The sequence below is a fragment of the Pelophylax lessonae genome, assembly GCF_965119305.1.
Source record: "Pelophylax lessonae genome assembly, chromosome: 3".
In the NCBI taxonomy this organism is placed as follows: Eukaryota; Metazoa; Chordata; class Amphibia; order Anura; family Ranidae; genus Pelophylax; species Pelophylax lessonae.
In genome coordinates, this window is record NC_138770.1 from 416,858,351 (window position 1) to 416,873,113 (window position 14,763).

Sequence of the window (14,763 nt, forward strand, 5' to 3'; positions counted from 1 at the left end):
TTCCAAGATATGAATATGTATTACTGCTGAAATGTTTTCCATTGCAGATTATAGACACATTACCGAAAGTCAAGACATTATCCCTAGGGCCTTTGAGAACATTGTGCTGATAGACTGAATAACATTCATTTTTTTTTGTCTATTTGCAGATCTCAGTCAGTAGTGGATCCAGGGGTGTTAAAACACAATGACAAAAATGAAGATGACACCACACAGCAGCCTCTCCTGTCACTTGATTAGCAGACTGCGCTGTTGCAAGACTCGCAAAGGAGGAGAAGATTTACTCTTAATAACTAAACCCTCTACTGGAATGTACCAACTGGAATTGTATCACATATGTTAATGTTGTAAAATGTATTCTTACAAAAGGGTTTCTCTTCTTGGCAAGGAATAAGGGGGCCACCAGTTAATGCGTTTACTCTGTAAGTGCCAACTCGTTGTTTGTAAATAGAATCCAAATTAATCTCTTTCTTTAGAGTTATTGTTCTAAGTGCTCCGTTGAACAACACTTCTGTGAAAAAAAAAAAAAAAAATGGATGAACACCACTGCGTAGTTAAAATTGTGTAATGTACAAAAAACAAGAATTACAAAACAAAAAATATATTATTATAGTAGGATTCATTCTTTTATATAAAGCCATATAGCAGATACAACACTGCTTTTTATTCTGAATATTGAAAAAAGACATTTCAGTACGTAATTGCTTTACTCTAAACAGGAAAACAGAAGGGGCTTTTGTGTCTCCAGTATTGAAGTATCAGGTTAGACTACAAGGCAATGCATGTTGGTTTTATTAAGGACAACAGAACAAAATATATCTGTACTGTGCCAAATTAATTTGTAATGGAGATTTGTGACGCTAGTTTCTTTTTTAAACAGTATTATTATTACAGCAAGCCAGAAAAAAATAGAGTGCGTTAAACCAGTGCCATCAAGTAGAAAATGTTTAGACATGCTCTAAACTATTTTTGAGATCTCTTGTTTGTCTATCTGCACAGATGATTTTGTCAGGTTAGTACTTCTAAGTAACAGAATTATTGTATGTTCATGATAGTCATATTTTCTTCAGTATTGTACATTGATTACTACGGGTTATTGTATGATCACGGAGAGCAAGCAAAAGTCACAATTTAAATTTAGCACATCCGTTCAACTATTACTGTGGCTCAAGCTACGTCTTTGTGTTTCCATTAGTGTTTCCATCCACTTTTCTACTCTGTTATTCACAAATTTGTAATTAAATATTACAACACAGAGTGTCGCTGCAGTTCTGCTATGTAGTGTTGTGTGCAAGGTCCTTTTTTTTGTATCTATTGTATTTTCTGAAGGACAACTACAGAAATAACTTCTCCTAATATAAAGGATTGAAAATACATTTACTTTAACAAAGCTATGTTATTTCACAGTATTACAAAATTATTTACATGATATTTTTCACTATACTGCTTGTTCAAAATTCATTGCACCCAGTCTATAGTGGTTTTTGGACATGCTGTTGGGTTGTATAGTGGTTTTTGGACTTGCTGTTGGGTTGTATTGGCAAAACAGATTTTCTTTAGGGTGCTTATCAACTGATGAGTATCTTAATACATTTCTAGAAACTGAAGGAATGTCCACTGTGGTAGATCAGGTCATCTATTGTTTTTCAACATCACAGAAATTTAGTTTGACAAGTATATTCAAACAGATTGTGTAATAGGTAGTGCATGGTAAGAACATAGTACCTTATATGTATTTGTTATTTACAGTTTACACAAATAATTAATGCTTATCCTGCAAGATAATGTGGCCACAAATCCTCTGTATTTCTGTTTTTATATTTACAAAAAAAAAAAAAAAAAACAACAACAAGCATTCGCCAATATTCCTGTGAGTGTCTCTAAAATTAAAAATTAGTTACATAACTACTGTCAAGTTGGTTCTTGTTGGTATTAAAAGGCGTAGAAGACACCAACATAATTTTTTTTATTACACGCTTTATTTGTGGTCCCATGAGTGCTGCCTGCCATATATATATGCATATATAATGTACTCTAATATGTACTTCAAGCAATTTGCATTATGTACTTTCAAATTATCACTGGCTGCAAGCAAAGGAATGAGTGGAACACAATGTGGCCAAATACAATAGACTGCATATATTGGCAAACAAGTTTATAAAAGTAATATTATGCCATTCATTCTGGATTTTTAAAGGCTAAGGTCTTATTAATATTAGTTATAATACCTTACATTTTTGTTTAGGTGGACCTAAAGAGAAAGAAAAAACCCAAAGACAAAACAAATTTAAGTCCACTGGTCCCCCTTAAAGCTGCGACTACCATTGTGATCCATAATTAAGCCAAAATACCTACCCATGAGTCTTAGGGGCAGTTGCCTCACAATCCCTTCCATCTGTTAGGAAGGACTTAAACCATTTGTGGCAGAGGAACTGACTAGCTTCTGTCTGCGTAAAAAAAATATATATCTGTTCATAAAAGCGAAACAGGAAGGGAAATAGTAGTCTCTGAGACTCAGGAGGATGCTACTCCAGGACATTATGGTAATGGCAGCCTAAAGCCCAGCAGGCCAAAAGTCTGTTTTTATATTCAGGTGCATTTTAGGAAATTATGATCTTGTAAACCTTCATCTCTAGATTGTCATTAATATTTGTTCTTTATTGATTTTTTAGTATATACCCTACCATCTCCTTATTTTGCCACCACATTTACACAGTTATGCAATTATTGAGCACTTTAGACATACTATATATAGGCAGACTGAGAGCCACACCAAGGTCTTTAATTCCTGAATACATGAAGCAAGTCCCAATAGCCAGATCATCAGATAGGTACTTTCAGCTGTTTAGTGTAGTTAGTTACTGTATGTTATGAGTTGCCATACATTACTGAGCAACTCAATGTGTTTTGAAAGTTTAAATGTAAAAAATAAAATTAGAATATGAGGTTACTGAGTGTTTAATACACGGAGATGCAGCAAGGACATGCTGTTTTTATATAGCTGAAAGTATATACTTGGCATCACGATGGCTTAGTTTTGCTCTGCAGTACTGGGGTCCATAGATCAAATCACAATCAGGATATTATCAGGGAGTTTGTATGTTCTTCCATGTCCTTCCTTCCCCCACATTCCAAAAAGGTTGATTGGCACCTGTCCAAATTGTCCCTAGGGTGTGTGTTCATGTATGCATGTGAAATATTAACTTTAGATTGTAAGCTCCTTGGGGGCAGGGACTGATGTGAATGTACACAATGTTAAGAGTTGTATGTATTGTTGGCAATTTATAAATAATTAAAATCAATATTTTTTTCTGAATTATACTCTTGAATTTTAGTGGAAACACCATTGCAAAGTTAAAGGTGATTGCCAAGTGAAGCTATTTCATATTTTAATTGTCATTCTTTGAGGGTTTTAAAAAGGTTTTTAATGTACCGTGTATCTATAAAATGTTGGCATAGCTTTTATATGTGCCATGAGTTTGGCATTGAAGGCAGTGTTATGTTAACTGAAATACTAAAGGCTTTGTGGAATAGCATAACATAATCCTTAAGATAGTGATGTTGTCTAGGAAATGTATATAATTGAAGCACATAGGCATGAACCTATATTAAACATGCTTGGACATTTAGATAACATAAAGCTATTTTACAGGGAACCTATGTTTGTGACAAATACAAGGCCCTAACTATGCCACCTACAACAACTATTGTCAACACTGCTAGAAAATGTAATTCTCCTTTTTCATAGACACACTATTGTTGCTTAATATGGTGCCCATTTTTGAATAACTTCATGTAAAGTAGGCTAGGTAGTCTTTTTTTTTTTTTACCTTATAGGTTCTTACTAACTGTTTTCCAAAATGTGTTATATTTTTTTTAATCATCTTTATAAAGACTTAAAGCTGAACTCTAGAAAAAATAGTTATATACAGATCAAATATATATGGGAGACATTTCACCTGCCAAAACGATCTATATTTCTATTAATCCAGACCTAAGTTTTACACAGCATTACCCAACAGCACAGTTAGCATGGTGACCGAACTTTTCTCTCAAAAGCGTAACCTTGATCACCTTCCCCACCCCTAGCATGTGAATAGACAGTGAAGAAGCAGCAAACTGATTAAGCCATCACTCAGTTCTCTAATCCTCTCAACATGTTCAATATCTGCACTGGAGCACATTGGATTGGTCGCTAATGCTGACACTCACTCAATTCTACAGTGCAGGGAATAACACAAAACAGATGCCAAGATGCCAAGTCCAGGTATATGAAGAAAAGAAGAAAGATCCGCGCTTAGGATTAACTTATCTATAAAATAGTGCGTAAAATTTCTATAAATAAAACACTAATGGCTGCTGCCCACTCCAAAAGATGCTCCCCCAATGGGGGAGCGTCAGGTGTAAATGTCAAAAAGGGAAGTGATTGGCGCTGCCTGGCATCCTGGCAGCGCCAATCACTTCCCTTTTTGACATTTAAGTCCAGGTATATGCCCTAGCTGGATTTAAAAAAAAAATTAATGAACATATTTGCAATGATTGTTGCTTTTTATATCTGCCTAGTGTTCAGCTTTAAATCACTGTTTGACTTACTTATTCATTTATATCTATGTCTGATAGGCTGATTATATATCCCTGTTAAGGATCAATTAGGCCTTGGTTTGTGGTCCACAAATACCTCAACCTTGAGGAAGAGCACAGGCTACCACTTATCTAATAATCTTTATTGTTTATTGAAGCCTGAAGAACGTATTTATAAGAATTTAAAATGTAATTGCTAGAGAGTTGCATAAGCATACTCACTTCCCTTCTTGTTAGTTGGTCACTAAAACCATAGTTTTTCAGTCCTGTAATGCTAGAAGTGAGCGTCCAACAGTTTTTTTGTCCTAGCAAGAAGTCACGATTGCTAACAGGGAGTTTTTAAACTGAAGGGGCTGACTGCATAGGCTATTTTTTTTTTTTTGGGAAAATGTGAACTTAGCCTTTCACTTAAAAGAGAAATATGGAGTTGTTTTTTTTCCAGAATCATACTTACCTAGCTGGATGCAGCATCTGTCCTTCGACATCTCTAAGACTGAGAACCGAGCAAACTAACACCGCAGATTGCTTAGTTCTCACAGCTCCCCAAACAGAGCTCAGAGCTCTCTGCTCTGCCCCCCCTCCCTGGCTCTCACCATGGCACAGGGCTGTGGAGGGGTGGGAGTGGCTGGCTCAGGCTCTCAGCAGCTCACTGAGAGGCCATGCCTGGTGCTGGTCCAAGCATGTGGGCGGATCCCGACTCCATTGTCACGATCTTACCTGAGCCTGCACCAACTCCTGTGACCCATTTTCAGCAGACAGCAGGCTGAAGTCTGCAGTCTACTGATGTCACAGAGTGCAGAACGAACTACACTTCTGTGATCCACATAAGAAGTACAGCCAAATGAGCTTTTGCTGTACTTCTCCTTTAACAGAGGTCAATAGTTGTTAGAAATATTTAAAATAATAAATTGTAGTCATAAATCAGAATAGTTAAATAAATAAACCCAAGAAAAGCATTATGTTTCATTTGGGTGTGTATGAATGTTTTCAAATATTGTTGTATTGTGAATTGCTACATATTTTGTATATAGTGCATTGTTATTTTTAGATATGTTGTATGAATGGAATCCTTCTTCATATGGATAAAGGGGCTAAGTTATAAAACCTGTAATCGAGGAAAGGTGGACAATTGAATGAACCTGGCATTTGTCTGTTGAATGGTAGGTAACTAGCCTGTAGTTAAAGGAAAAATAAATTAATATACTTTAATTATTATTAGTTTACCTGCCACTTCAACTTAAAAATATTAAAAAAAGTTCTGAAAGTGGGTCATCATTTTATAGCCTGGGATAGATTTATGGATGCTTTGGCGATCCAAAGGTTTGAAACTGAGCAAAGGGTGGACTAAGAGGTATTAGGACATCTGCCTTTACATGCACATGAACTTTAAGGGCATTCCAGTGTTAGTCAGTAGGGTTCAATATTGAGTTGGCCAACCTTTGAGCTATAACAGCTTTAACTCTTCTGGGAAGGCTGTCCACAAGGTTTAGGAGTGTGGCTATTGGAATGTTTGACCATTCTTCCAGAAGTGCATTTGTGAGGTCAGGCACTGTTGGACGAGAAGGCCTGGGTCGCAGTCTCTGCTCTAATTCATCCTATCAGGTTGAGGTCAGGACTCTGTACAGACCAGTCAAGTTCCTCCACCCCAAACTCGCTCATCAATGTCTTTATGGACCTTGCTTTGTGCACCGGTGCACAGTCATGTTGAAACAGGAAGGGGCCATCCCCAAAGTGTTCCCACAAAGTTGGGAGCATGATATTGCCCAAAATGTCTTGGTATGGTGACAACTTAAGAGTTCCCTTCAGTGGAACTAAAAGGTCAAGCCAAACCCCTGAAAAGCAACCTCACACCACAATCCCCCCTCCACCAAATGATTTGGACCAGTGCACAAAGCAAGGTGCATAAAGACATGGATGAGGGAGTTTGGGGTGGAGGAATTTGACTGGCCTGTACAGAGTCCTGTCCTCAACCCGATAGAACACCTTTTGAATGAATTCAAGCGGAGACTGTGAGCCAGGCCTTCTTGTCCAACATTCGTGCCTGACCTCACAAACGCGCTTCTGGAACACACTCCTAAAGAGTTGAAGCTGTTAAAGCTGCAAAGGACGGACCAACTCAATATTGAACCCTAAGGACTAAACCTTGTGGACAGTCTTCCCAGAAGAGTTGAAGCTGTTATAGCTGCAAAGAGAGGGCCAACTCAATATTGAACCCTATGGACTAAGACTGGGGTGCCATTAAAGTTCATGTGTGTGTAGAGGCCGGTGTCCCAATTCTTATGACAATATAGTGTAAGTGCTGAAAGAAAACAACCATGTTTGTGAGAAGAAACACATTTTCTTTCCTCCATCTTTCATGCAGCAGTCTCAGAACAATTAAAGATGCTATTTTCAAACAACTCAGGCTCTATAACACTTTCAGCTGTGAATTGACTGAAGCACATGAATATTAGTCACCTTAATCTGTTTTAACAATAAATATAACAAATCATTAGGTGTACTTTACAGTTATAACCATTTGGGCACTTGTTTGTGTCTTAGTGTTTCACGTTTTTATGTCTTTTATTTATTAAGATATTATTTTGGCTTCTATTTAATGGATACATTTATTTGACTAATTGCTTTGTTTCATTGTGAGTCACCTAAGGGCACAGTAGCCAGCATGCATAGAAAATGATCAATATATTAAGAGCTACTGTCTACTGTGTGACAATAAAACACGCTCCAGAGAGACTGTAGGCCTCAGAGTGTAGCTATGGTAACAGAGTGATTCCTGCTGACGCTCTACTTCTGCAGAGCATTATAAATATTTCATGTAAGAAAATGTCTCTTTGCTTCCATCCTTAAGATAAAAAAAAACACTGTCCTTTCTTTTGCTTGACTAACTATAATTCATCCTCTTGAAAATCAATGTAAATCTTTGTTCATATTGTCCTTGTAAAGCAAGACAATCCCAAGTGAAATATTAGCACCTTTGCCAAAGTACCATATGGCAAACCATTGTAAGATATCATTTGTGTATAAAACATATTATAATATCATATCTCAGAGCAGAAATCTACTCTGTTTGTCTGTATGTCTTTTGCTAACTGGCATTTTAAATCTCTGCCATATAGTTTATGAAAGTGGCATTTTACTTTATTAGCACCATGAAAAATGATGATTATCTTTGAGTGCCAAAACTATGACAAAGATTTTTTTTATTATCTCTCTATGAAAAACAGTTCACTGGAAAAGTGTAATTGTATTCCAGACAGTGCATAAAGGCTTGTTAGGGAAACCAAAACTACAAAACCCTTATGTCGAAGTAGAGAGGAGAAAATAGTCCCATAGTCTTGTCCTGGAGTAAATTAGCTGCCAATTTTCACAGAAGCAAAAATTAATTTACTTCATTGAGCTGCTTAGGAGAAATTTGCATAGGAAAAAAAAAAAAAAAATCTAGCCTTCTTTTTCTTTGCCTAAAGCATATGGTTCTTCTTGATGATGTGTAAAAGTGATTGTAAAGTGATACTTACCTCCTCTGTGCAGTTGGTTTTGCACAGGACAGCCCAGATCCTCTTCTCGGGTCCCTCTTCTGCTCTCCTGACCCCTCCCTCCTGTCGAGTGCTCCCACAGCAAGCAGCATGCTATGGGGGCACCCGAGCCGAGTCACAGCTCCATGTGTCCATTCAGACATGGAGCTTCCGTTCAGCCCCGCCCCTCTCTCTTCTGATTGGCTAACTGGCTTTGATTGACAGCAATGGGAGCCATTGGCACCGCTGCTGCCTCTTAGCCAATCAGGTGTGAGAGTCCTGGACGTCTGAGGGAATCGTGGACATCACTGGATAGAGATGAGTCTCAGGTAAGTATTAGGGGGTGCTGGTGCAGCTGCTACACACAGAAGGCTTTTTATCCTAATGCAAAGAATGCATTTAGATAAAAAAACTTCTGCCTTTACAACTCCTTTAGGGTAGCCTATTTATTTAATTTAGTGTTGTTTATATATTTTTTTCTTTTTTGTCTGTATTCGAACATTATTTGTGTATTGTTACTTTAATTTTTTCCCCTTTCTCTTTCCCTTTTTTTTCTTTTTGTAAAAACATGTAAAATACTATGGCTAACGAGAGGCTGTTTTTGACTCCAAATAGTTGAAAGAAGCTTCCATAAGCCTTGGAGATCAGTGTTGCCAACCTACCAGATTGAAATTTACTGTCAGCAACACCCAAAACTTACTGGCACAGCCAAGTTTTTACCTGCATTTCCAAAAGTTACACTTTTAAGTGCAAATTTCAGTATTTAGGCTACAAACAAGTACAATATGTAATTAGCAATGTGGCAAAAAAACATATTTCCTATTTTATTTTCGATATAGTAAGTAAGTAGCTCAGGGACAGGACTCTGGAGGGCAAGAAATTAGAATGGGCAGGTACACACACATGAAACTGACTCTCACAGTGACACTAACAGCAGTATGCAGCAGCACAGAGGATTATGACACCTCACCGAGGCAACACGTCCCCTCCTGAGTCACAGTGACAGTCTCTCTTCACAATAGGTGGTCCTTTCAGTCCACTCAAGAGGAAAAAGCACTGACAGCCCCATTCCCGGCTTGCCTTGCTCCGTGCAGTTCCAAGCCCAGCGTCACAGCCATATTTTTTACTGGCAACCTTTTCCTGTCACTAGCATTTCTTGGCAGGAGAAAAGTACCTGCTTTTTACTGGCTGCTAGTAAAAATACTGAAAGTTGGCAACACTGCTTTGGATCTATGGGATGCCCTTTGAACCCTTAAAACCATCAAAAACACCTTAATTTTGCCCTCCCTATTGACTACAATGCATTGCATTATAATGACATATTTTGCCAAAATCTCCTGGAATCTAGGTACATGAAAACACTCAATTTCTCTCAGCCATACACAGGACAGGGAATGAAATGGTCTTTAGTACGTTCATGTAAGTGTATATATTGCCAGGCCTAATACAGCTCATAGTGTCCGTGATGGTAGAGTTATTTTGGTATGAATCCATACTACACTGGTAAGCATTATGGGTATTGCAGCATTTTAAGAGCAGACCTTTAGGAAGAAAGGAAGATCAGGTGTGGAAAGAAGAAGACGCAAAGCCAACTGGAACAAATCTAACCTGGCCTTCAGTTGCAGCTTCTAATTACTTTACATAGGCACAATATGAATATGTTTATAATGATTAAATGCATTCAACATTAATCAATGCTTCTCTAGAGTGTATTTTCATCAATTGTGAAAAAATGGGAAAGTAATTATTTCTATTAAATGTATTTAGTTATTACCAGTAACAAAGTGTTTTACAAATTTGTCAGGATTTTTTTGCTGCTTTTTTAAATTGTATCAGTCTAAGGACCATATGGGCTAAAGGCATTGAGCCTGGTGGAGGCAAAGCATTAAGTAAGGGCAGATGGAGACTATTGTAGGCGTGCCATAATTTCCATTTTAGGAGTAATGTTGTCCAATCATTTGTGTAAACAAATTGGTGTTAAAAAATATTTTGTGTCTTAAGTTGATATACTGTATACCAAAAATTATTTTTTGGTATATATTTTGAAGAGAGTTCTTAACACTAGGAGCACATTTAGGAATCTGTGAAACAGACATTTGAGAAACATTTTCTACAGGTGCCTCTTCCAAGTGCATGTATGTTTTTTTTTTTCGTTTTTTTTTTTTTACAACATTACATTTTTTTATTCAGAAAGCAAAAGAAACATAACAAAAAGAGAAAATGTGGGACATGGCTACAACATAGAAGGTTGCAGTTCAGCCTTGAAAGCTTACATCATGGTGACATACAGGTAGGACAGAGTTTAAGGCAGATTGGTAATGCAATCGTGGCCAAGTGCATGTATTTTAATTGACAGTGATTGATTCACCACCAGCAGGAAATGTTTCATGAAGTCACATTCACTGCTTTATAAATATGCCTTTCTGTGTATTTGCAGTTTTCCCCTGTAGCAGACAACTTTTTCTTATTCCTTTTAGTAAAAATAACCTTCATAAAGAACTCTTTGGTCTATTTCTTTATCTTATAAAATTAGTATGAATTATTTATTGTAGCAACAATGATGTGGTCTTGATGATATTTAGGACATGTGGGAGCACTACAAAAGAAATGTATCCTAAACATCTTTTACATTGGCGAATGCCCATCACTGCCTCGGCGGTTTGTTTTCAGTCTGTAAAACGGTTTGCTGCAACGCTCTGTAGCAACATGACAAATTGGTTTCTGCTTTATTTTTTTCTTGACAATTGCTGTAACTCTTCATGTAAGAGCTGACACTTATGTGATGCTTGTGAATTATTCCAACTAAAAAAAAAAAATATTTTTACAAACTTCCAATGACCTGTTTAAATATAACTGAAAAAAGTGTTAGGATATAAATATATATTTTATTTTATTTGTATTTATTTAACTTATTTTACCAAGAATAAACTTATGCGCATTCTGCCAGTATATGTGTCATGAAATGTGTTTGCTGATCATCAATTTGTAAATCCCAGGACAAAATGAAGGTAGAAAATATACAATATAATGTATTTCTTCAGGTAAAGAGGGATATTCTATTATCTGTACACATTTGTAGCAACCAACCAGAAATTTACTTTTTGGACTGCTCCTAAAGAAAGGTGATGCTATACATGTTAGAGTGAAAGAGTGATATTTTGCATGTGTGAGAGAGTGTGTATAGTTTGGTTGGGTTTGGTGAGTGAAATGCCTGGCATGCTAGAAACATTGGGCTCTCAGGGACATTCACTATGTTTTGAAGAGTTTCTATAGGACTAAATCTGTAAATTGTTGGAAGCCTATTCAATGTTTAAGTTTTCAGTTTTTTTTCAGTAAACCAAAGCAGATCATGCACTATTGTAATTGGGCTATTGCTGTCAAAATAAAATACCTGGGACTCTGTGAATGTATGACTCCACTGCTCCAATCAGACTTGTAGTTCTCAATAGAAGTGTGGTTATCAGCACATTTATAGTCCATTGATACTTCCTCCAGCTCTCCAACTGAAAGCATGTACAGATTAGGGATGATCGAACGGTTCGGGTTGACCATCGGTTCGACCCGAAAATTGACTGTTCGAAATTCGGCCGAATTTCGAACTTTTTGCTGAAAAAGTTCGGAATTCGGCAACCAGAACCGACCAAAATGCAATGGGACAGGAACTGGGCTTTAAAAGCCCGTGATTGGACCAGAACCATCAGTAAAAGCCAATTCAGGGGGCAGGAGGATGCTAGGAATGTGATTGGAGTGACTAGGGGGTCCAGAGGCCAATCAGTAGTGAATACGCCCCCCAGTATATAACATAGCCCCGCCAAATCTCTAGAATTGTAATACAGGGCTGTGGAAGAGAGAGGAAGCAGTTCTGTTACTCCTGCTTCAAAGTGTCATTTAGCAATTATTAGTGTGAGGAAAGGGATATCTAGTGTAGTTAGGGTACTATTTTCCACTATAGTTAGATTCAAAAATCTAGTTTCTGTAGGGAAAGTGTTAAGTGTCAGGGTGACCGTAGTGTAGTGTGGGGTGAACTGACTCTGACTGCTATGGCAGGGTGACTAAACCCTTCCATGTCAGGGTGACCGCCATAGAAAAAAGATTGTTTCTATTAGAATTGCAATAGAGCAGGATAGTGGCTTCGCTACTTTCACACCTGGCCGTTTTTGTAGCAGGCGTTTATTGGGCTTTTTTGTGGACGTCTTTGGAGGCAGGCATGACATCTGAACTTCTGTGTAGGGGTATATATACACACACACACATGTATGTATATATACACATACACATATATAGGTGTAAAAGTAGCAGAACCCTATGCCAGCGCTAATGAAATAATTAGCAGGCATAGGACTTCGCTCCTATTACACCTATCTGTGTGTATGTGTATAAATACATATAAGTGTGTGTATATATATACCCCAATACAGAAATTCTGATGTTATGCCTGCCTCCAAAGACGCCCAAAAAATGCCCAAAAAAACGCCTGCAACAACACACCTGGGCGTTTTTGTAGCAGGCGTTTTTTGTGCATTTTTTGGGCGTCTTTGGAGGCAGGCATAACATCAGAATTTCCGTGTAGGGGTATATATACACACACACACATGTATGTATATATACACATACACATATATAGGTGTGAAAGTAGCAGAACCCTATGCCAGCGCTAATGAAATAATTAGCAGGCATAGGACTTCGCTCCTATCACACCTATATGTGTGTATGTGTATAAATACATATAAGTGTGTGTGTATATATACCCCTATACCGAAGTTCTGATGTTATGCCTGCCTCCAAAGACACCCAAAAAATGCCCAAAAAAACACCTGTAACAACACACCTGGGCGTTTTTGTAGCAGGCATTTTTTTGGGCATTTTTTGGGCGTCTTTGGAGGCAGGCATAACATCAGAACTTCTGTATAGGGGTATATATACACACACACTTATATATATTTATACACATACACACATATAGGTGTGATAGGAGCGTAGCCCTATGCCTGCTAATTATTTCATTAGCGCAGGCATAGGGTTCTGCTACTTTCACACCTATATATGTGTATGTGTATAAATACATATATGTGTGTGTGTATATATACCCCTACACAGAAGTTCTGATGTTATGCCTGCCTACAAAGACGCCCAAAAAATGCCCAAAAAAACGCCTGCTACAAAAACGCCCAGGTGTGTTGTTGCAGGCGTTTTTTTGGGCATTTTTTGGGTGTCTTTGGAGGCAGGCATAACATCAGAACTTCTGTATAGGGGTATATATACACACACACTTATATGTATTTATACACATACACACATATAGGTGTCATAGGAGCGAAGTCCTATGCTTGCTAATTATTTCATTAACGCTGGCATAGGGTTCTGCTACTTTCACACCTATATATGTGTATGTGTATATATACATACATGTGTATATATACCCCTACACAGAAGTTCAGATGTCATGCCTGCCTCCAAACACGTCCACAAAAAAGCCCTATAAATGCCTGCAACAAAAAGCCAGGTGTGAAAATAGTGGAGCCATATGCCTGCTCCACTGCAATTCTAATACAAACAAACTTTTTTTTTTCTTCTGGTTCTGGACATGCTACAGAGCTGAAACTTCACAGGTACACTTTTTAAAACCCCCAGACACTAAATCCAAAGAAATCTCATTTTTTTCTAATAATTTTTTTAAATAATTGGCTCTCTATCAAAAATGACAATTTTTAAGAACTTTTTTTTGTGTGATTAATAGTCCCTGGGGCATGACCCAGAACCCTAGGCACTTTTTAGGGGCATTTATTGGGTTTTAGGGTTTAAAAATTGTGTTTTTTGATTACCGAAGTTTGGGTCCCATTGATTTCAAAGGGGTTCTGAAATCCGGGCCGAACTTTCAGGAAGTTCGGGTGTTCTGGTCGAACCAAACTTTTCAAAAGTTCGATCATCCCTAGTACAGATGCATGGGCAGGAAGTTGGAGAAAAAATCTAGAGGAGGCTGGCATTGCACCCACAATCTACTAATTGTAGACCCCTTTAAAAAACAAATAATAAATGCACATTTTTTTTCTGCCAAAATATGCATTTTTTTTTTTTTAAGGAAAAATGTAATATAGCTGCTATCTAGGGAAGGTTTTTTAAAAAGGATTTCCACTTTTTTTTTAGATTAAATTGAAATTAAGTAGGTTCAGTCCATCATTAGCTGTTTATTGCCCTCTTTGATGCCAGCGAATACACTTTCCCCTGGAAATATCCATTAGATTGATTGGAAATGGAAATACTAATGCATGCCAGCCACAGCTTTGCATCCGTCTAGGGCATAGCTCCCAACTGTCCCTGATTTTGAGGGATTGTCCCTGATTCTGAACAAAGTCCCTCTGTTCCTCTTCCCTCCTCATTTGTCCCTCAATTTGGTCTGATCTGTATAGTTGTAAATCAAATTTGTAACTATATTTGTAAATAAATAAAGGATAGTAGGGGTAAAAAAACAAAAAAACACTTGTGGGTTTAACTAATCTATATTTTTTGTCTAATTCTCCTTTAAGGGGCGTGGCAGGGGGGGTGTGGCCTTTTCCCATATACTTTTGCTAATAGGTGTCCCTCGCTCTCATCTCAAAAAGTTGGATGGTATGGTCTAGGGAACTGAAGAGGCTAGTAAACTTCAAGCTAGACATTGATGGGAGATGTCTCC

General features: G+C 37.6%; 1 protein-coding gene across 1 annotated transcript in view; it reads left to right on the forward strand.

The window, feature by feature from the left end:
• The window catches only part of CLVS2 (clavesin 2), a 101,599-nt gene extending 100,344 nt beyond the window's left edge, over positions 1-1,255 (forward strand). The window contains exon 5 of the mRNA XM_082251909.1: positions 150-1,255. Within this exon, the coding sequence (XP_082108035.1) occupies positions 150-240 (91 nt within the window). The 3' untranslated portion in view covers positions 241-1,255. The remainder of the gene's footprint in view (positions 1-149) is intronic.
• The last annotated feature ends 13,508 nt before the right edge of the window (positions 1,256-14,763 follow it).